Source organism: Arvicanthis niloticus, chromosome 5 (assembly GCF_011762505.2).
Source record: "Arvicanthis niloticus isolate mArvNil1 chromosome 5, mArvNil1.pat.X, whole genome shotgun sequence".
NCBI classification, from domain to species: domain Eukaryota; kingdom Metazoa; phylum Chordata; class Mammalia; order Rodentia; family Muridae; genus Arvicanthis; species Arvicanthis niloticus.
In genome coordinates this window covers 9,809,866-9,834,074 of record NC_047662.1, presented here as the reverse complement: position 1 = coordinate 9,834,074, position 24,209 = coordinate 9,809,866, and the positions used below count along the sequence as shown (strand labels likewise).

The 24,209-nt window shown below is 49.7% G+C and overlaps 1 protein-coding gene across 2 annotated transcripts in view; it reads right to left on the bottom strand.

Annotated features, from left to right (window-relative positions):
• Positions 1-378: 378 nt before the first annotated feature.
• The window catches only part of Tnfrsf1b (TNF receptor superfamily member 1B), a 32,300-nt gene continuing 8,469 nt past the window's right edge, over positions 379-24,209 (bottom strand). The window contains exons 2-10 of one of the 2 annotated variants that reach the window (XM_034504159.2): positions 15,672-15,774; positions 13,610-13,738; positions 12,222-12,374; positions 11,531-11,624; positions 10,978-11,210; positions 10,218-10,295; positions 9,666-9,700; positions 5,693-5,900; positions 379-2,015 (exon numbers count right to left, since the gene is read on the bottom strand). In XM_034504159.2, the coding sequence (XP_034360050.1) occupies positions 1,702-2,015; positions 5,693-5,900; positions 9,666-9,700; positions 10,218-10,295; positions 10,978-11,210; positions 11,531-11,624; positions 12,222-12,374; positions 13,610-13,738; positions 15,672-15,774 (1,347 nt within the window). In that variant the 3' untranslated portion in view covers positions 379-1,701. The remainder of the gene's footprint in view (positions 2,016-5,692; positions 5,901-9,665; positions 9,701-10,217; positions 10,296-10,977; positions 11,211-11,530; positions 11,625-12,221; positions 12,375-13,609; positions 13,739-15,671; positions 15,775-24,209) is intronic. The other variant, XM_034504160.2, reaches the window with a different exon arrangement.

The window sequence follows — 24,209 nt, the reverse complement described above, 5'->3', positions numbered from 1 at the left end:
CTGCTCACAGAGCCCTGAACTGGTCTAAGCTGGTACAGCCATTGTTCAGACCCACGGTGTGGGCGTCCTAGATGACAGAACCCCTGAGGAGGCCAGACTCAGAGCAGGAGATAGGGGCACACCTGGAGTCTACTTGGCTGGGTGTTCCCTCAACATCTACAGGCTACAAGTGAGAAATAGCCAGGTTCTCTGCAAAAGTGGCTGTAAAGGTGGCATGGGGGATGGGGTGGCTCCAGAACTTTTCACTACACACACTCTGTGGATCCAACTAACCATCTCTCCCTCACACAGAAGAGGTCGGCCCACAGGACCACAGAAAAATCCCACACCAGTCTCCAGACACAGCCAGGGCTCAGTGTGCAAAACAACAACAACAACAACAACAAAAAGCATTTATAAGCAGGAATTCTGTCCAGCATACAGTGCAAACGCTCCACACAAGCACAGGAGCTGAGGCCACACCCAGAAACAGTCTTTTCCAATTCATTCTTTTGTTGCCTAGGAGGCCCGAGGTTGTCCCAGGACTGGCCACCAGGGGGCAGATGTGTTCCTTCAAAGATCTGTAGACTGATGCTACAGAGACCTAACACGTCGGTCCCAAGTGTCCAATATCTTGATTCCAGAGTGCTGAGTTTTTAAAATCTTCATGGTAACAACTGGGTTCCTCTACCAAGATCATATCCAGTGGAATCTGTGAACATGGCATCCAAGCACCCGAGACGAAACTTGCCTCTTAAGGGTCTCCTGAACCCCTTCCTTCCAGGCATGCTAGGGGAACAGGTTGATGAGAAAACGGGCATGGATCCTTTGGCAAAATAGCTGGCTTCAGTTGTTTCCGGGTGGGCCCTTCAACCGATGCCATCAGCTGTTCCAACTCACAGTGCATAACCCGGACATGCACCTGGGCGAGTAGAGGGAGTGCTCCAGGCTGAGGTAGGAAGAGACAGGTGGCTGCAGGGGCCTGGGAACTCTACAGTCCCTGAGATTCCCTGAAGGAAGGTGTGGCCTTGGAAGGGCTGTTAGAAGGCCAGGAGGAGGAACTCCAGCCCTCCATGTGCCCACGGGGGGGGGGGGGGGGGGGTAAAAGTCGAAGGCAGAGGATGCAAACCACACAGGGGGCAGGCTGTGCTGTCTGCTTACTTTCTGTATGTGTAGCTGAGGATCAAATGCGAGGCATGCTAAAAGCACACAGGATCACTGAGCTACAGCCCCAGCACCCTATAGCAGAGCAATCCTGCCTGCTGGGGCCTCTGATTCTTGCATCAAAAGGACTGCAGTGGGTTTGGAGAGGGTTCTTTCTAAGAGTCTACCATTAACCCAAAGGGCCTCCATACCTACCTACCAGGCCACACTTCCTCCTACCTGCTGAGACCGCCCTGCAGGGTCAGCATTCAGGCTGAAGAACCATGCTATCTTTCTCCAAGCATATGGGAGAGCATGTTAGCTCTGGGGCCTCTCAGAAGCAAGAATCAGGCCAGAGCCCAGGAGATACAGAGGGTCACAGAAGAGCAAGGGCTTCCTGGGACTGCTCCATAAAACACCGTGGCAATTTTTGACGACTCTAGCTGCCTCAGCCCTCACTTGACCTGCAACTGGGACTGTGGTGGCCACTAAGAGAAATGGGCCCAGCAAAAGTCACGAAGTTCCATGGGTTCAGGGTCTAGGGGGGGTCCCTTTGTAGGGTGTTACCCCTGTCAGGGGTCAGGCCACTTTGACTGCAATGTGGTCATACCAGCCTGGTTGGCTGGGCTTCATGCCTACATCGGGCACACCAAGGGGCAAGGGCTTCTCATGGCCCTGCAGTGTCTCTGTGGTCTCCCACTGGGACTGAGAGGGACACTCCTCCTGGGAGAAGGGGACCTGCTCGTCCTTTGGGGACCCTGACAGGTTGGCATCTGGGTCTCCCACCGTGGTGCTGGCTTGGGAAGAGCACTGAGAGCTGTGGTCAGAGCTACTGCAGACATTCACGATGCAGGTGACGTTGACATGGGTCCCGTAGCTGCCATGGGAAGAATCTGTGAAGCACAAGATGGGAGGGTGAGTGTAAGGATATTGGAGTCCGTGTGTCTTTACAGCTTGCTTCTTGTCCCAGGGGCAGGCTAGGATTGTGGAAAAGAGCAATAGGCCAAGGGTCAAGAGGCTACAGATCCTAGGTCACCTCGACTATGACAGCAGATCTAGCACCCTTATGAGCCTGTTTGCTCACTTCCCAGCTGCCCAGCCCAACCCTCCCTACTGCTGACCAGAGACAACTATCTAAAGCAGACAGAAGTACTTCAGGAAGAACAAACCCCTGGGGCTGAAGATCTGGCTTAGTTTAGTAAGGAGTTTGTCTTGCAAGCTTAAGGACCTAAATTCAATCCCCCGAGATCCCACATAAAGAGGCTGCGCATGGTGGCACACACGTGTAACCTCAGTACTTGGGAGGCAGAGAAAGGGAGATTTCCGGGGTTTTCAGACCAACCAACCAAGTCTAACTGGTGGACTCCAAGCCAAGGAGAAACTTGTCTTAAGGGAGGTGGATGGGGTTCCTAAGGATGTCATCTGAGGTGGTCCTCTGCCTTCCACAGACACATGGATTCATCCGCATACCTGTACCTGTGTGTGTGTGTGTGTGTGTGTGTGTGTGAGAGAGAGAGAGAGAGAGAGAGAGAGAGAGAGAGAGAGAGAGAGAGAATGTGCCAGAACAGAGAACCTAGGATGTGAGCAGGAAGCAGTTACAGAAGATTGTCCATGGCCAGGTCTGTAAAGAATGTTCCCAATGACCACTGAAAGACCAAGTGCTAAATGGATCAAAACCAGCCTAGGCACATTTTGATTTAGGTGATGATAGCATTTTAAGTGGATTGACTGACAACACTTAAAATTTAGGGGTTGGCATTTTAAAGCTCACCCACAGTACACAAAGAGTTTGATCCCTACCACAGGATATAGAGAAGCAGACACCACGGACAGAACAGATATAAGGGACAGTCCAGCCATCATCCTGCCTGGCCTCTGTGGGCTTCTAAGTTTCCTAAGTTGGTGAGCAGTGAACGTCAGACTAGCAGACGGTAGGTAGACATAACATTATCCCCAAATGTCAGCGGCAGTGCAATTGCTCTTGCTACTGCAGCTAGATCTGCAGAAGCTGCCGGGGTTCATAGCAGTGGATGCTGTCTGTTCATCCTGGATCCTGCTTCCTGGAAAATGGGACTCAAGGAGAGCTTGGGTTAGGACAGAGCCCACCAGTCTATTCAGAGCAGCCTTGAATATATCAGTCAGAAGGAGATCTGGAGTCAAGGGACCACAAAGAAACCTGTACCCTAGGTCTCACAGCACCCAAACATCATCTGAAGTCACCGTGACCTTTGCATGTCATGAACAAGACATTATGGGGGTGAGTGGGGCACAGCTCTGGGGTTACAGGTTCCCACGGTAGAGGGAGGTATTGATGGGAGAGGAGGATAGATACAGAACACCTGGGAGAAGAAAGAAGAGAGGGCAGAGGGCACAGGAGAAAGGGAATAGACATCCTCAGGGACCAAGGAAGAAGCCACAGTGGAACATCACAGAAGGAGGGAAGCCATGAAAGATAAATCCATGTTTCTATTTGAGCACATGTATTCACTCAACAAATGTTGAGAGACACCTGTTCTGTTCCATGCCAGGCTCAGGGGAATCCTTAGATTGTATCGAGGAGCCCTGACAAGTCACCACAAGCTGGTGAGGCTGGGGCTCTGATGGCACAAGAAGCAGACACTGGGACTCCTGTGGGCAGGGAGACAGCAGGGGCGCTGCAGGCAGAGAAGTTTGCGTAGGCAGGAGCAAGCACAGGGCATGTCAGTCAGGGCCACAACAGAACGCGGGTGTTGGAGGAGGCTGGGTGTGGGAGGCGGTGTGGTCTTGGCTGTCAATCCCTTGTCAGGTGCCAATGTGGGCAGGAAGCCACAGTGTCTCATTGACAATGCTAAGGAGGCACACGGCTCATCACCAGATGAGGAAATGGGATTTAGGAGCCTGCTTGGATTCTCATGGCCCCCAGGCCTTTGGGCTGCTCCGGGTGAATGACCAAGTTCACGGTCATGTTTACTTCCCGTCACCCCACTAGCCAGTGCTGCTGGGGGAGAGGGGCAAAGGCCTGTACTCTTGACCTTTTCACTACAAACCAAACCAAAAGAAATCTCAAAGTTCTTGGGAAACCCACAAGGGACTGACTCCATTGTAGGCACAAGAGATACCAACAGAGTTTCTATTACAGGTTATATGCAGGGTAAGACGCAGACCGAGTAAATGCAACAGGTTCACACATTGCGCCTTTGACCCAAGGTGACAATCAGCAGTGAGCTACAGTGAACAGAACCCCAGAAGAGCGGGGCTGGAGAGGTGGCTCAGCAGCTAAGAGCACTTGTTGCTCTTTCAGAGGAGTTAGGTTCGATTCCCAACACCCACAAGGCACTTCACAACCATCTGTAACTCCAGTTCCAGGAGCTCTGACACCCTCTTCTGGTCTCTACAGACACAAAGCACCCCCATGGTGCACAGGCTTACATGCAGGTAAAATACTCATACACATAAAATATTTTTTAAAGACCCCTGAAGGTACTTTTTTATTCATCTCTCAGTTCCAGGGCTCTGAAGCTCACAGTGCAGAGCTGACTCCTGGAGCTTGGGGTACACTAGCTATGTGCTCTTAACAGGGTGATTAATCTTTCTGGGCCTCAATTTCCTCATTTGGAAAATGGGGTGGTAATGGTAACTATCTCTTAGTGTTGATAGGCAGGTTTGGTTCAGGTAAAGCACCCAGGACAATGACTGGTAGGTCACACCTCCCTAGAAAACATTAACTTATGAAACTGGACAGGCCAAGCAGGGCATGGTGGCACATGCCTTTAATCTCAGTACTCGGGAGGCAAAGGCAGATGAGCTCTGAGTTCAAGGTTAGCCTAGTCTACAAAACAAGTTCCAGACAGCCTAGGATCCACAGGGAAACCTTGTCTCAAAAGCAAACAAACAATCTAGCCAGACCAGTGCTAGGCCTAGGGATGTAAGCAGAATGTGGCTTTGGGGAATCATGCAGGCCACTGAAGGGCAGAAGACAGATAATCCTGTGGAGAGGAGTCATGACCTTGGGGATCCCTGAACAAAAGCCAAGCTGGCTAGAGATGACAACATGGAGGCGTTCTCACTCCTCACCTGATACGGGAGACTTGAAAGACAAAGTGGGGAGTGTCTACAGAAGAATGAGCTAGTGAGAGGACCGACATAGGTGGCGCTGAACCTAGATGTCTAAAGTGGCTGGACTGTACATAAGCCAGGACGAGGAAGTCAGCCAGGGGCAGCCCAAGGCGGTTCCACAGCCCCAGGACACCAGCCGAGATTAGGGCTACACATGAACCTGACTTTACCTACAGTAGTCTGACTCAAGGTTTTGCAACTGATGTTGGTGGGAACATGACACACGCATTCCGTGGAAGCTGCGCTTAGCATTGTGAGCCTGGATCTTTTTTCAGAACTAGTAAAATGCAATAGGATCCTCTCCCAAGACACTGGGCAGCAGCGGGTCAGAGTCACTCAGTTATCATGGCCACCAGGGGTTAGAGGCGTTTTCCTCCTTGGGTTATTTTCAACCAGTAGGTGGAGAACCAGCTATGAAGAACCAGCTATGGAGAACCATGCACAGAACATGAGGAAGATGCTTCCTGCCTCTCACCTGAACTCCTGGAGCCGGCACAAGCCTCCTGAGAACCTTGGGCCTCCGCTGTGACTCTTGCTTGGGGATGGCCCCCAGGGGGCGCTTTCCTGTCCCCAGCACTGGCTGAGCTCTCCAGGGAGCTGCTGCTGGAACTGGGTGCTGTGGTCAACAGGTGCTGCTGCTCCAGGCCCATGGCATCCTGGGACTTCTCATCAGGCAGATGAGGCTGAGAGGAAAAGGGAGACTATTAACCCATTGGCCGGTGTCTTTGCTCTCCTGTCTCCCCTGTCACCTACACTCCACAGCTTACACATTTCTGCCCACGCTACACATTTCCACACAAGGGACCAAAGGTTTTCAATCTCAGTCCACATAAGGAAATGGAAAAAGTGACTTTCTGGAGCATGGGGAGATGTGTCACCAGCCTGGCAGCTAAGAGATGAATTCTGGATGCAGACACCCAAGTCTAAAGTTTATAACTCTACCACTCACTGGCTGTGTGACCTTGAAAAAGTTACCTACCCTCTCTGGGCCTTCATGTTTCCGTGTATAAAGGAAGAATTATAGCTTATGTCCTTGGGTTGCTGTCAAAACTAAACAGGTAGGGATTTCAACAATAGTGGTGCTGTGGGCCCTGCACAAGACACCGTAAGAATCTGACAGGGGCTGCAGGTGTACACCTTTAGTCTCAGCGCTCGGGAGGCAGCTGCAGGTAGTTCTCTGTGAGTTCAAGGCCAACCTAGTTTGCAGAGTGTTCTAGAACATCCAAGGTCACACAGAGAAACGCTGTCTTGAAAATCAACAACAACAATAACAACAACAACAAAAAGAACTTGGCATAGGTACCCTGCACAAACTGGTACAGTCTGCCAGCCAGTAATGATACTCATGTTTTTAAATGGTCCAACTTTGTTTTAAAAGACATTAACATTTCTCTTTTTAAAAGTAAATCTTATTTTTTTACTTTATTTATTTATTTATTTTGGTTTTTCGAGACAGGGTTTCTCTGTATAGCCTTGGCTGTCCTGGAACTCACTCTGTAGACCAGGCTGGCCTCGAACTCAGAAATCCGCCTGCCTCTGCCTCCCAAGTGTTGAGATTAAAGGCGTGTGCGGCCACTGCCCGGCCTATTTTTTTATTTTTAATTGTGTGTATACATTGTGTGGGTAGCTACATGAGTGTGCAGATGTCTTTGGAGGATAGAGAGGGGCATCAGATCCCCTGGAACTGATGGTTGCAAGGTGGTTGCCAGCCATCCAGTGTGGGTGCTGAGAACTCAACTCATGTTTTCTGTAAGAACAGAAGGGACTAAAGACTCTGCCCAGGCAGGGCTCAGAGGTTCAGTCCCCAGCATCACGTAAGCACGGTGTGGTGATGTATGTTTGTAATCCCAACACTGGGGAGGTTGAGGCAGGAAGATCTGAAATCCCAAACCATCCTCAGTTAATGTTCAGGGCCAGTACTGGCTACATGAGTCCTTGTTTGAAAAACCCAACATGCCCCAATTCTAAAGTGCAAATTTTAGCGTTCATAAATCAACAAGTTTGATGCACCTGAGCTACCGTCGTTGTTTTGCGAAGGGTAGCCTTCCTGATCGTGGGTGGGTCTGAGTAGCTGTCCTAGAGACCAGACTTGGTCCTCAAAACTTAACACCTTTACTCTTCATTTCTTCTGCTCAATGAATCACTCCAGCTCATGGGACCCTTCCCTCAGGGCCACTCACAGCGTTCCTCAGATGTTCCTTCCCACGGTTCACCCAGAGGATGTTCTGTGGCTTCCCCATGGCTTCTTACTCTATATGTGACACGAGTACCTAGTGCCAAATACCGTGCCTGAGTCACATCTGTCCCAGGTCTTCTAGACATTCAGTATAGCCTAGTGCCATGCTAGCTCTGCAGATGTGGAAATGACACTTCTTTCCTGAGGCCGTGGTTTGGATACAGTGCAGTCGAGCTAAAACTTACCATGCCTATTCCAGGTGTCTGGGGTTCATCTCTGGAGGCTTAAGACAAATTCCCTGTCCATAGTGACTTATGCTAAGAACATCTAAAAACACCATTCCAAGGCCATTGCCTATGGACAGCAGCTGGAAAAGTGTGTCCACGTTAGATCTCCCTGGCACAATGCCAGGTGTGGTCTAAGCCGAAGCAATAGTTGGGTTATCCTTCCTATGGCTGGTACTCTCTAGAATCACTGAAACCTCCATCTCCTGGCCCCGCCCGCTGTTGCTATGGCTTCTTAAATGCCCAGGTATGCCATGACATGTGGCCTTGAGGCCTTGCTTCCTGCCCAATCCACAGCTTCCGACTCTGGACTGAAAGGATCTTGTACAAGCTGTCCCCATGAGGCCACAAAAGTCCACAGAAAGTGAATCCAGAGCTCAGAATTACAGCACTGGCTGATGGTCACAGTAAGCAAACCCAGTCTAGGATGTGAGAGCATGCCCACTGCATTCTCCTGCCTCCCTTGGGGTCTTGCCAGCTAGGTGCCCCAGTATGGAAGAGATAGAAAACATTCTGAATTCAGTCTGACCTTGGCCCCAGCCTTACCCTATAACTCTACAGAGGCACTCATAAATGTCACACCACACCAGCCCAAGAGAAGAAGATCTTCTGGCTGGGCCTCCCCCTTTCTGCTTGTGGCTAGAGCTAGACAGAACACAGTCTTCCCCTCCTCCCTAAAGGTCACAGCTAACTTCTTCTTCAAAGCCACAAGCTGCAATGTTCAAGTACAGACACCATCACAGTCATGTGACTCTGGCTGGGACCCCACTGAGTGAGCACCAAAAACCTTAGCTTGCCTGATACTCCTACAGTTCTGGGTCTGGCCCTGTTATATGGGGCTGGGACTGGCAGAGGCATGGCTGGCTTCTGTAAGCCTCTGAGCTAAGGGTATCTATATGTGCAGGCCCATGTGGGCATGCCTGAGAGTGGCGTAGTAATTGTATGGTAGGTAGTCACATAGAGTCCTAAGTTTGTGTTCCAGGCCACACCCACTGGCTGTGCCACTTCAGGACAATTACTTTACTAAGAGTATCTGGGCCATGTATCCCAGACTCCAAATAATAACGCACAGCCTGTGTCACAGGCAGGCTGGAAGAGTCTGTAAGCCCTCAGACAGTGCTGGTATGTCCTTCCTCAACCACCATCAGTAACTGCTGGTGACTAAACATGAGGCATGTGCATGACTGGGGGAGGTGTGGATGAATTCACGTGCTATTTTTCCAACCCCACTTTTCCCAGCCCTCAGAGTGGGAGCTGAGTCACTGCTGCTCCTCCCTGACAGTCTCCTCACTCTAGCACAGGAGGACACTATCTACTGGGCTCCCGGGTAGGGCCCTGAGGCAGGCAGCTGACAGGGTACAGGGCTGGACAAAGGGTGGCATCTAGGTTCTCTAACTCCTGGTGACCAGTCTTGGGGAGCAGGCCCTGCTAGGATAGGCCAGGCTGAGACAGCTTCAGATGTGCTTCCCAGACCCACATGCTCAGAGGGTTTGGCCACCAGGACACACAACCTCTCAAGAGTGACAGTAGCTGTTAATCCTGCATTTCCTCATTTATATAGTGAGGAGCCAAGGTGCCTTACTCATGGGACCAGTGAGATGAATATAGCCCAGGGAAAGAGCCTGGCTATGCCCAACTAGTGGAGAGTTTGCCAGTTTCTTCCCAACTGGAATGTAACTAAACACCAGTTGGCTCTGAGGGAGTATTTACACTCATGATCTGACAGCCTCTATCTGCCCCATCTATTGGGATTAAAGGTATGCACCACCATACCCATTCAATCCTGCTTGTATGGTGTTACTTATGATGCTCTAGAAAAGGAACTGGAAGAGGAGGAGGAGGAAGAGGAGGAAAAAGGGGAAGAAGGGGAGGAGGAAAAAGAGTGAGAAGGAGGAGGAAGAGGGAGAAAGAGGAGGAGGAAGAAGAGGAGGAGGAAGAAGAGGAAGAAGAGGAGGAGGAGGAAGAAGAGGAGGCAAAGGGATGCTTACCACCTTGGCTTCTCTCTGTAGGCAGGAGGGGTTCTCTACAATGAAGAGAGAGGAACAAGTCAGAGGCAAGATTTCTTCCGAACATCTATCTTAATGGGCACAGCATGGCTAGGGTAGAGCCAGAAGAGTGGACCCAGCTCAGGGAGTAGCTGGCTGAAGTAAGGTCCACAGATCAGCCCATCTACTTTCAGCCACTCCCCCTTCCCCCAGCCATCCTCCAGTCCAGCCTGTGCTGTAGTCCCACCTCAACCATACTCTACCCACTGAGACCCAGGCCAGCTCACAGAATCCTAGAGACTCCAGGCTTCCTGTATAAAAATCCTGAACTTCAGTCCCCTGGGATAGCCTTGACACTGCCTTCTGGTAGCCAGGTTAGAGTATGTACCTTCTGCACCAGGCTCTAAGCTCCTGGAGAACAAGAGGCTACAGACTGCAGATCCACTTGAGTCTATGATAGTGCAGAGCCTTGTACTAGGCCTGCTACCCAAGTCACCCAGACAAGTGCTGGGGCGGGGTACGGGGCTGGAAAACAGGAAGGGACCAGAATCTTACTTTTCCTCTGCACCAGGATGAAGCAGTTCACCAGTCCTAACATCAGCAGACTCAGAGCTGTCACTCCAACAATCAGACCTAGGAAGATGGCAGGGTACTCAGAAACAAAGGTGCCAGGGTAGCTGGTGCTGAGATAAGTCCAGCCTTAGGTCCTCAAATTCAGGGTCAAACCAAAGATCACAGGTGTGAACCACATGCAGTCAGAGGGGCTACAGTTGTAGGGCCTTGGGCTTGATGCCATCCTAACCCCAGAGGGAAGCTGGAGACACCAGCAGTCCATAGTCTTGTGAGCCAAATGGGTTCATCAGAACTAGCAACCAGAACCTACGTTCATATTCATGCCACCCAAGGATTCCCTATAACAACATCACGTAGTTGGAGACCCAACTCGTCTATACTTGTATCTGCTCTGAAAGACAGAGACCAGGCTCCCAGTTCTGCCCAAAGGGAGGCTTCTAGAAGCAAGAGAGGCAGAGAGGGGGTGGGGGGAGAAAACACATCCCTGTTTATATTTCAATTGATTTTTCGTGTGGATTTAACTTCAAGCTAGTCAAGCACTCTACCAATGGGCTACACCCTCAGCTCCCACTAAAAGTACTATTTTGAGACAGGGTCTGACTAAGTTGCCCAGATTGACCTCAAACTCACTCTATAGCCCAGGTTGGCCTTGAACTTGCAATTCTCCTGTCTCAGCCTCCCCAGTAGTTCAGACTGTGCACTTCCAAGCCTGCCTGGGTCACTCTTGAGACTGGGGACTTACCAATTGGAAGAGAGATGCCACCCTTGGTACTTTGTTTAATCACGGGGGTTGAACCCAAGGACACAAGGATGGTTGGAGTTTGGCTGGGCCCTGGCTCTTGATCCAGGGTCTGAGATCTTGTGGGCTCTGGCTGAGATACGTAGCGTGTCCTTGAGATGGTGCTTAGAGTTGGGGACTCAGTCGCACAGACTGCATTTGTGCTTGCATTTCCGGGAAAAGCCAGGATGCTACAGCTGAGGGAGGAAGATTGTAATCAGGATACTACAGAAGACAGTGAGCTCATTCCAGGGAGCCAGGCCTGAGGACAAGGATGCCAACAGCCAAGCAACGAGTATGAGCATCTTAACACTACCCCCTTACCTACACCCCAACTTCTACCCAGTGTCACTCTACCCAGTCTGGTCTCTGTGTCAGGCTCCTGATCATGTTATCCATTGTCTGGCCCAGAACCCAACCCCAGAAAAAAAAGCAACAAGCTGTCCTATATCCTGGGACCCAGTCACCCGGGGGTTGCCCTCCCTGCTCCTTCAGAAGCCAAGAAGTCAACACTCACGTGCGGTGGGGCCTGCACACATCTGTGGATGATGTGGTATCAGAGAATGTCCCTGGGGCACAGGGACTGCATTTCACGTTTCCATTTGAGTCTCCTTGAAGAGAAAATCCAGAGCTTGTCAACAAAATGAACTTCATGCAGCCAGGTGGGGAGTCCCTTAGCAGAGGGGCCACAAGGGAGGCCTGTTTGTAATTCTCTTCCTTAAAACACACACACACACACACACACACACATCTATACACATGCACATGCAATAGACACACACACATCTATACACATGCACATGCAATAGACACACACATATGCACACACACACATCTATACACATGCACATGCAATAGACACACACACATCTATACACATGCACATGCAATAGACACACACACATCTATACACATGCACATGCAATAGACACACACACATCTATACACATGCAATAGACACACACATATGTACACACACATATGTACGCACATGCCCATACATATACATGGACCTACTCTCCAGGGTTACCTTCCTGTCCTACCTGATTTTCTACCAGCTTAGGATTCAGGGTAACCAGGACCCCAGGAGACACATAATACACATGGCAGCCACTGGAGAGTTTCGAGATAAGGCTTAGAGGTAGGAGCCTGTGACATCTCATGGGTGTTCACCTCCTTTTCTCGGGGAGAAGAAGAGGGGTCCTTACTTGGAATGTCTACTCCGTAGCCAGGGCCGCACTTGTTCAGCTTCATGCACTGTCGGCAGCTGCCAGAATGGGTTTTCAAGGCGCAGTAGCTGTCAGCTTTGCAATCACACACTCGGTTCTGTTGTTTAGTGCAGGTGTGGATCTCCACTTGGTCTAGAGGAGGGAAGAACAGTCAAGGTCATCTCTACCTCCACTCACCCGTTCTGTCCTTCCTGCCAGAGCTGGTAGGTCCCTCAGCACAGGCCCAAAGCCGCCTTGCCTCTTGGGCTGCTGTTGTCTGTACTCTGGACTCCACCACAGAGTGAATACACATATCTGTTCCTCTAGGATCTACATCCTCAACTCTGACCGCACCTCCCCACCACCCACCTCAGAGTCCAAATGAAGTTCTGGTGGGAGCTAGAAGGAAAATGCCATCTGGAAGTGGCCAGGCAAGGTGTCACACATTTGTAGTCTCAACACTGGGAAGACTAAGGCAGAAGGGTGACTGTAAGTTTAAAGTTAGTCTGGGCCTTATAGAAACTTCTAGGCCAATCTGGGCAACTTAGCAAAAGACCCGTCTCAAACAAATAAACAAAGCAGCCAAGCAGTGGTGACACACATCTCTAATCCCAGCACCCAGGAGGCAGAGGCGGTTGAAGCTCTATGTGTTTGAGGCCAGCCTGGGCTACAGAGCTAGTTCAGTTTCAGGACAGCCAGGGCTACACAGAAAAAAACCTGTATTGTAAAAACCCCAAACAAACAAATAAATAAATACAACAACAACAACAACAACAAAACCAACCAAACAAAACCTGAACTGAAAATTGTCTGGGAGTACAGGCCTGTAATCCCAGCTACTCAGGAAGCTGAGGTAGGTAGTTCATGAGGTCAAAGCCAGTCTGAGCTATCTAGCAAGATCCTGACTCAAAGGCAAAATAGATCCTGACTACATGCCAGGAAAAATACCCATACACATACAATAAAAATAAATAAAATTTTCTTGGGCAGTGGTAGTATATGCCTTTAGTCCTAGCACTTGGTAGGCAGAGTCAGGCAGATCTCTGAGTTCGAGGCCAGCCTGGTCTACAAAGTGAGTTCCAGGACAGCCAAGGCTACAGAGAGAAATGCTGTCTTGAAAAACCAAAATAAGTAAATAAATAAATAATAAATCTTTAATTAAAAAAAATGTCTGGGGATTGATGTAGCTCTGTTAAAAAAAATGTTTGCATCACCTGCATGAAGTCCCAGGTTCCAACCACATAAATACATACACGTGGTAAAGAGTAATCTGCCATTCACATCCTAGAAGATGAAAACGACTGGCCCAGGGTAACCCCACCCGTCTTACTCGCTGGAGGGCTAGTGACCAGGGAAGAGGTTGGGACCATGCCACTCAGAACACTCACCATCACTACAGGAAGAACGGCAGCTCAGGCATGTGCGAAACCGGTTCCAGACCTTGGTGTACATGCTTGCCTCACAGTCTGCACACACGGTGTCTGAGGTCTTGTTGCAGAAGTGTTTCAGATACTGGCCTGAGGAAGAGAGGACCAGAGGTCTCAGTAGAAGACCTTTGCCAGGAAGCCCCTGGGATGAAGTATGTGTGGTGGCCCTAGCCATCTCTCTACCTCTGAAGATATCTTCCCTCTGCTCTCTTCAGATAGTTGAAACACCACCACTTGAAAAACCTATTATCAGTCAAGAATACTTTAGGGAGAATTGGTTTGCCAGGTCCTGTCTTCTTGATAATTGGTTAAAATCCTCTATCCCCGTTTATGAAATATTAATGGCTATAATGGTGTCACCTGGTAGCCTGTCAGGACCAAGGGCATGGGGTTCCTAAAAGCCTGGAAGATGGAAGAGTAACAGGGCAAACCTTTAAGGTGTTTGTTTTCTCTTCTGAACCCAGCTCCTCTCCCCTCTTCCTGCTATTCTAAGATTGTAACTTCTTAAAGACACTCTGCTAGTCAATAGAAAAGCCACTGTCCCCTGGGGTCTCTCAGTGACTGTGGAGGATGACATGTACACACATGTACACACACTCCTGTGTTCCTGCCCACTGGGTCTCAAGCACATGACTCAAAGCCTCCAGTAAATGAAATCTGTATTCTTCATGGTGATTTGGCTCATCTCGCTCAATCAAATGTATATCATTATGATGATGGTGGTGGTGGTGGTAGTGTGTGTGTGTGTGTGTGTGTGTGTGTGTGTGTGTGTGTGTGTGTAAAACCTATTTTCTCCTTCCACCATTGGCTCAGGTCCTCAGGCTTGTGCCTTTACACACCGAGCCTTCTCACCAGAGCTCTTGTCTCTTCATCCACACCTCCTGTCACACTCTTCTCTCACTCTAGGCAGCAAACATTAGCCTCAAGGTTCTTTGAGCTCACTAAACAGGCCCCTGCTTTAGGGCTTTGTACTTACTTCCTAGCCTGCTGGATCCCATGTTTGTGTGGCTTTCCTCTGTCCCCTTTACAGGGCTCAAAGGGACCTTCCTCATCTGAAGTACCCATCCTTCTCTGTCTCCATCAGCCCTGAGTAGTCTTCTTTCCATCCCAACACCTACTGTGAGCAGACAGCACCATATATCTCTTAGATAATTTGTCTGTCCTCTGTTAGAAAGCAGACTTGGGGCTGGAGACATAGCACAGCAGTTATGAGCACTGGCTGCTCTTCCCAAGGACCGGGTTTGGTTCTCAGCAACCACATGGTGACTAACAACCATCTGTGCTGCCAGTTCCAAGAATCTAGAGGATTCTCTTCTGACCTCCAAGGGCACTTGTGTGAAATGTGGTGCACAGACAAATATGCAGGCAAAATATCAATAGTGTAAAAATAAAAATAAATAAATCTTACTTAAAAAAAAAAAAACAAGAAATCTAGTAGACTCCATGCAGATGAAGATCAGGAATGCCTGCCCAGCATTCTGCTACAATCCCAGCAGACTGAACACATAGTAGGTCCACTATAAATACTCCTTAAGTGAATGCATACACTTGATTGGCTACTCAGCACTGGGGGCCAGCTACTCAGTCCTCCACAATGGGACCAGGGCTCAGGTCCACCATCTATGATATGGATATACATTCATTTACTTGATAATTATGTACAGGACGTCAATGGAGGCCACTCATGTGCTGGGAATTCCACAGGGACCAAGCTACAGTCACTACTCTAGAGGAATAGATATAGCACACAGTGGGGCTATGAGAAGAACTGGGATATCACTGGAGTGTTGAGGAGGCTTCCTGGACAAGGGGACACTGTCAAAATGTCGGTAGGCATTAACCAAGAGAAGGTCTGAGATTCGTGCTCAGTCGAGGACAGCATGTGCAAGAGCCCGGGGCAAGGTGAATCCTAGAATATATGTCCCTGGTAGCAGCTCAATGAGAATTTAAGGCCCTCATTCCTGGACAAGCACTCCCTCCCTCCATGGCGCCCCCCTCCCAAGCCCCAGCAGCCGCCTCTCACCAGGCGGACACTTAGCACAGCACATCTGAACCTTCGGGTCATAGTATTCCTGTAAGCTCTGACACTCGTTCCCAGATTCTGGCTGGTAGGGCGTCAAGACAGTCTGGAAGGAAAGAAGGGAGGCAGCCATCAGCATGACTCTGGACTCCAGCAAACCGGTCACCAGGCCTCATAGATGGGTTCTTGTGTCGAAGGATGAGGAAGGCTTGAGAAAGTAGAATCCAGGCTTTCCCCCTCCTTGGCCTTCCTCTTTAGCATGGCACGTTCGTCCCTGCCGGTAGAGGTGCTGGGCCAGGGAGTGGGTTACTTTAGGGCTTCCCTCCTGAGGGAAGGAGTCCCAGCAGGGCTCTGAGAAGATGTAGGTTTTTAAGACAGTGGCTTGGTTCACTGTAACAAGGACCTCCACACAAACCTGCTCTGTTTAGGATGTCCACCCATCTGTCCCTCTGTCCTTCTGGCTGAGGTCTTCCTTCTCCCAGAAGTCCCTCGACTCTCCTGGGCGTAATGTAGGCTCTTCCTCCTCTGGGCTCTCTCTGAACATAGAGATGACCCCTTCTGACCTTCATGTCATTGTTCTAAAATGGCACCATGTGTCCTTGCACTCAAATCCATGCACACACACACAGGTGTATATGTACATGTTCACATACTGACATCTATGACACAGAGGGCAGAGATAGTGGCCATGCCACCTCTAGACCCACAATTCTGACATAGGCCATGGCAGAGCTGCCTCAGGAAGTTAATACAGGATGGAAACAAACCTGTGCACCTCCTCATACCAGTGCTGCCTTAACACTTATGGGCTTGGAAGGTTTGGACCAGCGGGGGCTCCTGGCCATGCTCACTCTCCCACTGTCAGGAGAATAGCCTTAGCACTGGCTGACTAATCTTCAACTAAGAGGTAATACCTTGGCCTCAAACCAGGACCAACACCCATAGGTTTTGGCCAGCAACCATGTGACCCTGCTGCTACATCCTGCCACCCCACCCTCCTGCCTAAGAGCCTTCTCCAATTACAAGAGGCCATGCCTCAGTCTCTACTTCTAGAGCCTGGACCTGAGATGGGTGTATTATTGCATTAAGTTCTCTAACAACCAGTCAAGATAGACTCTGACCATTGCATAGAAAGGAAACAGAAGCATAAAGAGGTCAGGTTACCTATCTATGGCAGTGACAGAGATTTGAGCCTGGGTCCTCTCTGCCTCTGTTGGCAATAATTTCAATGTCTGTGCCAAAGACTTCCAGGGAAAGACCAGAAAAGCAGGCAGTGATGGGGAGGAGGAGCTCCAGAGATAGCTCAGTGGTTAAAAGAACTTACTACTCTTGGAGAGGACTTGGGTTCAGTTCCCAGCACCGACATGGCAGCTCACAACTGCCTGTAACTCCAGTTCCAAGGGATCTGACTCTCCCTTCTAAGTTCTGCATACTCCTGCATGCATGTGATTCACACACATACACTCAGGCACACTCACATTTTTTTTTAAAAAAAATTTAAATAAATAATTATGAAAGGCAGACAGACAGGGAGGAGAGAGAAAGAAAACAGCACCCACATGGCACAGAATTAATAGCAAGAAACACAAGGTCCTCCCTCAGATCTCCACGTGGCCCTGGGAAGTGTACAGCAGCAGCAGCAGCTGTCACCACTGGGCCTATCCCAGTACTCTGGAGACCTGCTTAAGCCGCAGGCTTCCTTCCAAAAGATGGAATGGCAAGTTGAGCCTTTAGAGACAAGCATGAAGTAGCCACTTCTGCACAAATGTGAACTCATGAGCAAACAACAGGAGTGGACCGACAAGAGCAAAGAGGGTGTGAATACACACCCAACGCCCTTGCAGCTCCTTCTGACATCACCTGGAGATGGCCAGGGGGGTAATTCTAGGTTAAAGTTGAGGGCTGGTTTGCACTTTTCACTGTACCAGCAGCTGCCATCATGTGGTCAACAGGAGCTCAATGAACGTTTATTAAACCAGTAACCCTGACGAATCCCCTGACGAATCCCCTGACGAATCCCCTGACTCCTCAGATAAAGGTGGAGAGTCAGAGAGGCATGGTTTTGTTTTCTTCCACCCACCCACTGTATGGTCATAGGGAAGTGTCTCCATCTCTCTGGATGTGGATTCCATGGGAGCAAGAGAGATACATAAAACATCCAACAATTAGCTCAGCAAAGGCACAGATCAGTCTCTGAGAAGCAGTTGTAAACAAGCCAGTCAGAGAAGATGCCGACCTTACTCCTAGGCTCATTTGGTCTGTACAGACTGCACAAACTCCCATGACCTGTGGGCCGTGGCTCTTCTTTCTGCCTTCCCCCTCCCCATCTCCAGCTGTGTTGGGAGAGCATCAAGCTACCTGGCTTAGTGCTGTGAAGTGAGTGACTTCTGAGCTTACCAAGTTTTTCTTTCCTCAGTCATTCAGTGATAACAGCTGAAAGCCACCAGAAGCCATGACTCAAGGGACTGGAGTTCCCTGCTGTGGACAGTCTTTGGCTCCTCTGGTCCTGCCACAATGCCCTAGCTGTCTCATGCTTCCTTTGGCCAAAGTCCAAACACACTCGTGCCTTCAGAGTGCATCTCTGTTCAGGCCACCGCCCAGGCTGTGCCCTGAATAAGCAACCCAATGCAGCTCCCAGCCTTGTCTTCATGCTCACCCAGTAACCCCAGATGGGGGCCCCTCTGAGACTGCACTGCGAGCTCTCCTTCCCAGAGTCAGACAGAAGAGAGTGACGATCAGCAGTTGCTACCCTGAGTAGGATAGTGATTCTAATGTCATCTCCTTGAGGCAAGGTCCTCCCCCTGGGCACTAGGACCCAGGAGCCTGAACATAAATGCATCCGCAGTCCTGGCCTATCTCTGAGTCCCCCACCCCCCACGGGGCAATCATTTTCAGGAAGGCCATGCAGACAGCTGGGGGAGGGAAGTCGCAGAACCATGCTGGGTACCCAGTCTGGAAAAGTCACCCTCTGGACAGCTGCATGAATCCCCTGACTCCCCAGATAAAGGTGGAGAGTCAGAGAGGTATTGTTTTGTTTTCTTATTCTTCCACCAAGTACGTGTGCACATGCCTACACACACTATTCTGGCCCTTTCCCCCTTCCATTTCATGACAAAATAATCAGTTGCATCTGAGCACACACTGTAAGGGTGTTCCACACTGTCTGGGGCCTCACTGTGCTCATGGTCAAAGGTACATCAGTGGCTGGCTGACCCTCTCACATCTAAGGGGGAGAGTCTCTGGGTTAGTTAGGGTGCCACACTGCTCATAAAGAGGAAAGAAAAAAGAATTCTTCCCAGGGATCAGAGACTCCTCTCCTGTACTCAATGTGGTTTGATTATCCCATCCTATGGAGAAAGTAAGGTACGTTGAGAGAAGGGGGTGAGGAAGGCACACACAAGCAGACTTAGGGGAGCCCTGAACCCCAGAAATCAGTGTCATAGCTCATTTGTACCCATCACTCCACAGAATGCTAACTGACACGAAAGGCCTGAGTGTCCCCAACGAAACTCCCAGACTAGGCTTCCCGGAGAAACTATTTGTCTCATTCACTAAAAGCCTTCTCTTTGCCCCCTCTACTTCCTCCAACAGCAGCCTCCTGCTCCACACACAGGGGCTGTAGGTGACATGCATCTCATGGAAACCCTATCCCTGTCAGCCCTGGGGTTTATCCCCTGGGTGGGTGGTAACTCATCTGTGGCTTGGGCAGCTTCTGGCGGCCCAGAGAAACACTGCTTTGGCTAGGAACAACTTCCTACCAGACACAGAGGGCCTGATGGGAAAGGGCCTTGCCTCAGCCAAGTTGGACTGTCTCATTGATCCTCCCATGAACAAGGGGCCTCCTTGACCCCAGCTTCACTATGAATAAATTCTCTGGTGCTTTCTCCTGCTGCTATGTGTGACCCCAGCTCCAGCAGCTGGCAAAGGGGCCCATGCCTCCCTCAGCAACCTCCAGGCCTGTTTATTCTACTGGACAGAGGAAAAAAAAAAAAAAAAGAAGAAGAAGCCACAATCTCTGTCAGGACTAAACAAGAAGGAACAGAAAGCCCCTGTGCAATGCAGAACAAAAGGTCACTCCTGCAAGAGAGCTACCCAAAGCCCCAAAACATAGCCCCGGGGGCTGGACCTCAGGGCCACTACAGGGACAGCAGTGGGATGGGGGTGGGAATGGGGGCAGTGGTGAGGGCTCACAACAAGTCTTGAGTTTCCCAAGGCTGGGGAGGACTAATCTTTTGCTTTAAATTAGAGATGCAGATTCACCCTCACCCCCAGGCCTCGGGGATCCAGCACTGAAAATGAGGAAATGAACCCAACTGCACTTGATGCTGTCAGCATGTTTATGTGAGCCAGTTGTTCAAAAGATAAAGCCTCTAGCAAGGGAATAGTGGAGTGGCACATGCCTTTAATTCCAGCACTCAGTTGGCGGAGGCCAGAGGATCTATGTGGGTTCGAGGCTAACCTGGTCTACATGGCTCTAAGACAGCCAGGGCTACATGGTGAAACTCTGTCTGAAACAAACAAACAAACAAACAAACAAACAAACAAATGAACAAAAAAACAAAAAGTAAACAAGGCTCCAGGTCAGAACTGGACACCTATAGTAAGAATGAGCCACCTACTGAACAGGGAAGACTTAATCACCTACTGTACCTGATAGGCAAAGACTGAAAAGAGGATAGATGGATGGAGATGGATAAAGAAATGGATAGATGTGGAAATGGATGGGTGTAAAACTGAAGTGAGGGAGAGGTGGAGATGGATGGATGGATGGATGGATGGATGGATGGATGGATGGAATGAGAAATGGAAAGATGAATAAATGGATGGAGAGATGGAAGGAAGGATGGATGGCAGGATGGGTGGGTAGGTGGATGGACAGATAGACAGACTGAGAGGTGAGTGGATGATAGATGACAAGACGCTAGGCACAGATCTATCACTGAGGCTGGTATAGAGCAAGACAGGGAAGGTGGCATGGAAGAGCTCCCAGATTATGGTAACGAGTATGTACCCACTAGCACCACCATTTATGTAAGCTAGAAAGACTGGTAAGGTTTATATGCAGAAAAAGTGCCTATTGTGTGAGGCGCCATTCTGGGGACACTCACATGAATTTCCCTACCTTCTTCCCTGAACCAAACCACTGAGGTCAGTACAAGCCTTTGGATTGGATGGGAATGGTTCCCATGAACTCACACATTTGAAAGCTGTGTCTCTAGTTGGTGAAACTGTTCTGGGAAGGATTTGGAGGTGTGGCCTTGTTGAAAAGGTGTGATATGGGGGTGGGCTGCAAGGTTTGAAAAACCCATTCCAAGAGGAGTCTCTCCTTCTCTCCCTCTCCCTCTCTGTCAGTCTCCTAGTTGAGAAGGAGATGTAAGCTACTGTTCCAGCACCATGCCTGGCTGCTGCCTGTCACGTTCCCTGTCATGACAGTCATGGATTCACCCTCTGAAACTGTAAGCAAGCCCCCAATTAAATGCTTTCTTTTATCAACTGTCTTAGTCACGGTGTCTCTTCGCAGAAATCGAAAGGTAACTAAGACAAAGCCCATTCCACAAGGCAGAAATGAAAGAGGCAGGAGATTCAGTGCAGGTGCAGACTGGGAACTCGTCCCAACTACATCAGCCTCCACGGCTCTGGCAATTTTATGACCCGTGATCTTTGTGTGTCTCAGTAGAGGTGTGTGTGCACAACTGTTTGTGTATGTTCAGGTGTACATGCATGTATGGGTACAGAGGGAAGGTGAACATGAACATATGTACCTCTCTCTGTGTATGCAGGTACACATGTGCGAGTATGTGCAAAGACACGGAGCCGTCCTGTGTGTGCATTTGTGTGTGTGTGTGTGTGTGTGTGTGTGTGTGTGTGAGAGAGAGAGAGAGAGAGAGAGAGAGAGAGAGAGAGAGAGAGAGAGAAAGAGATGTCAAGCTCTTTTTAGTGCATTCTCCTCCTTGATTTCAAGACAAGGTCTCTCATTGGCCTGTGGCTCACCAATTTGGCTAGACTGGCCACTCAGTGAACCCAGGGATCTGCCTATCTCATGTCCCCAGTGCTGTGATTCCAAGAATGTGCTCATCCACTTTACTGACTGAGATATTTCATGCCCTATGATTTTGTCTTGCTTTACAGAGTGGTTAAGAGTTGGTTGATGTTTCCAGGCAAAAGGGCCACTACATCCTAGGTCAAATGAGACAGCTCTTGGAGACAGAAAGAGGCATCTGCCTAAGGACCCTCCACTCAGCCGGAAGCTTTCTTCGAGCACTAGAGAGACCACATCATTTGCATGGTAGGTGTGGGAGGTGCATTAAAGTCTTGATCTTGGAGGTTTATAGGAGCCCCACGGACTGTGGTGGTACAGCCACATCAAGCCAAGCTGTCACAACGACGCAAGGCCTAGGCAGCCAGGCCTGCCAACCATCATGGAAACAAAGAGCATTGGCGTCAGGAAGGATCAACCACATCACAGGTAGATGGTCCAGGGGTGACACATCCCTCCTCCGAACTGCTGCCTGTGATGTGCTTTAGAAGTGAGCTGCAGCAGACAGGAAACCCACGCTGGGATCCGGTTCTTAGGGCCAGGCTTTGGGCTACATGCCAAGGGCTCTCCCCCCAAATAATACTCGGTTCAGTGACAGAAAATGCCCCACCCTCTCTGCTATCTCCCTGAGGCCCTTTGATACAGGTTTCTTCATCTCCAACTGGCTCTCCTTAACACCTGAGCAACTTCTGCCAGCTAGTCTCTTCACTGATGGTGTCTAGCATATGTCCCTTTGCAGACAGACCTAAGCCACCTTCCTACTTCCAGGACTGGCCCCTCTTTATTCAGCTGCCCTCAGGCTGGAAAAAAAAAAAAAAAAACTTCTCTGCTACCAGCCTTCACCTGCCACTTGATGCAGGGCGTCCATCCGACTCCCATATTCCTCTTCCACACCCTGATCTCTGCTGTTACCTCTGACCACATATTCTGCAGAGCAGACCCCTCAGCTTCTTCAGGCTCACCCCACCATCCTCTCTCTCATATAAACCCCCCAAACCCCAGATGGAAGTCACAGATCCCTCCAGGAGGCTCCTATGACAGCCTAGGACTGTTTCTATATTTCCCAGGTTAGAGCATGTTTGAGTTAACTCTTTGTTCTCCTTGTGTCTTCCCTCACACCCTACTGTTATCTCTCTGAGCGAGAACCTGGTTTGACTCCCCTTCTCTTACTCTTCCATCTTGGTTTTGGCATCTACAAAATGGGAATGGAGCCATGCCCACCATACGAAGTGTCATGATTAGCCAAGCCAGTGAATGAGAAGAACTGGATGCTGTACATGGCTAGGGTAGGTGTCTAGTAAGTGGATGCTATGCTAATCAACAAAAGCAAAAGTTCTAATTTCCTCTTCACTGAGCTGTGTTTGGCTCACGTGAGAACTGGTCAAGAAATGGACAAGGCTCTGTCCCCAGAAACTGAAGGGCAGCATTCAGATCACAGCCCATGTAGTGGCCTCAACCAACCACCATCACATCTGAGTGGTAGCCAAAGTGTGACCCTGCAGCCTATGGATGGAAGCTGGGCTTTGGTTGGGGAGACCACGAGAAGACCTAGCCCTCTCATCTCCTCTGGCAAGTGAAGAGGCCTGCTGCCCCACGGGCTGAACACGGAAGGGCTTCTTGCATTCAGTGCATCAGACCTCCTCTGAAATTAGATAGGAAATTAAATCTTTTGCTTTTGTTGATTATTGCTTCATCTGTTTATTAGACACCTGCCGGAGCCATGCGAAGTACCAGCTCTTCATATGCCTGGCTCTCAGGAGACATCACAGACATCAGCTCAGTTTCAAGTCCACTCCAGTCCGAGTGGGCGACCAGGGTGATTATGGCAAGGCCATTCCTGTAGCTGGCTGTGACCCAAAGAAGGCTGGTATGCAGATCACTTGGTAACACGCATGAAGGCCCAAGTTCCATACCTAGCACTGCATAAAAACAAACAACAAACAAACAAGCAAACAGGTATGGTAGTGCACATCTGTAATCCCAGTAAGTGAGGCAGAGAGCCAGGAGGATGAGAAGTTCATCCTTTGATAAATCATGATTTCAAGGTCAGCAAATTAAATGAGCAAAACAGGTCAACCAGCTCAGACTGAGCAGTAAGCTTCTATGGAAGATGGGATACAGGGGAAAATATGCCCTGACCTCCAGCCTTCTCTTCTCTCAATCCTCCCCCTCCCCCTCCCTCCTCTGCTGTCCTCCCTATGTCACCTGAGTCACCACCACAGCCTCCCTGACTCTAACTTTTCTAAACCTTCACACTAAGGTTAGGTGATCAGCCCACTTACTCTCTGCCCCAGAGCACCTCCTTGCCTCCAAACAAATGGGTGGGTCCCTGCTGCCTCATCTTCTTATGGGAAGGAAGAGTGTGTTAGTTGACACCAGACAACAGTATGAAAGTCTGGCTTTGAACTCAAGACTACATCCCTAATTAGCAGGCATCTTGAAGGAATTATTATCCTTTGGGGCTTGTTTTTTAATGAATTGTGTTGGATTATTAATTTATTACA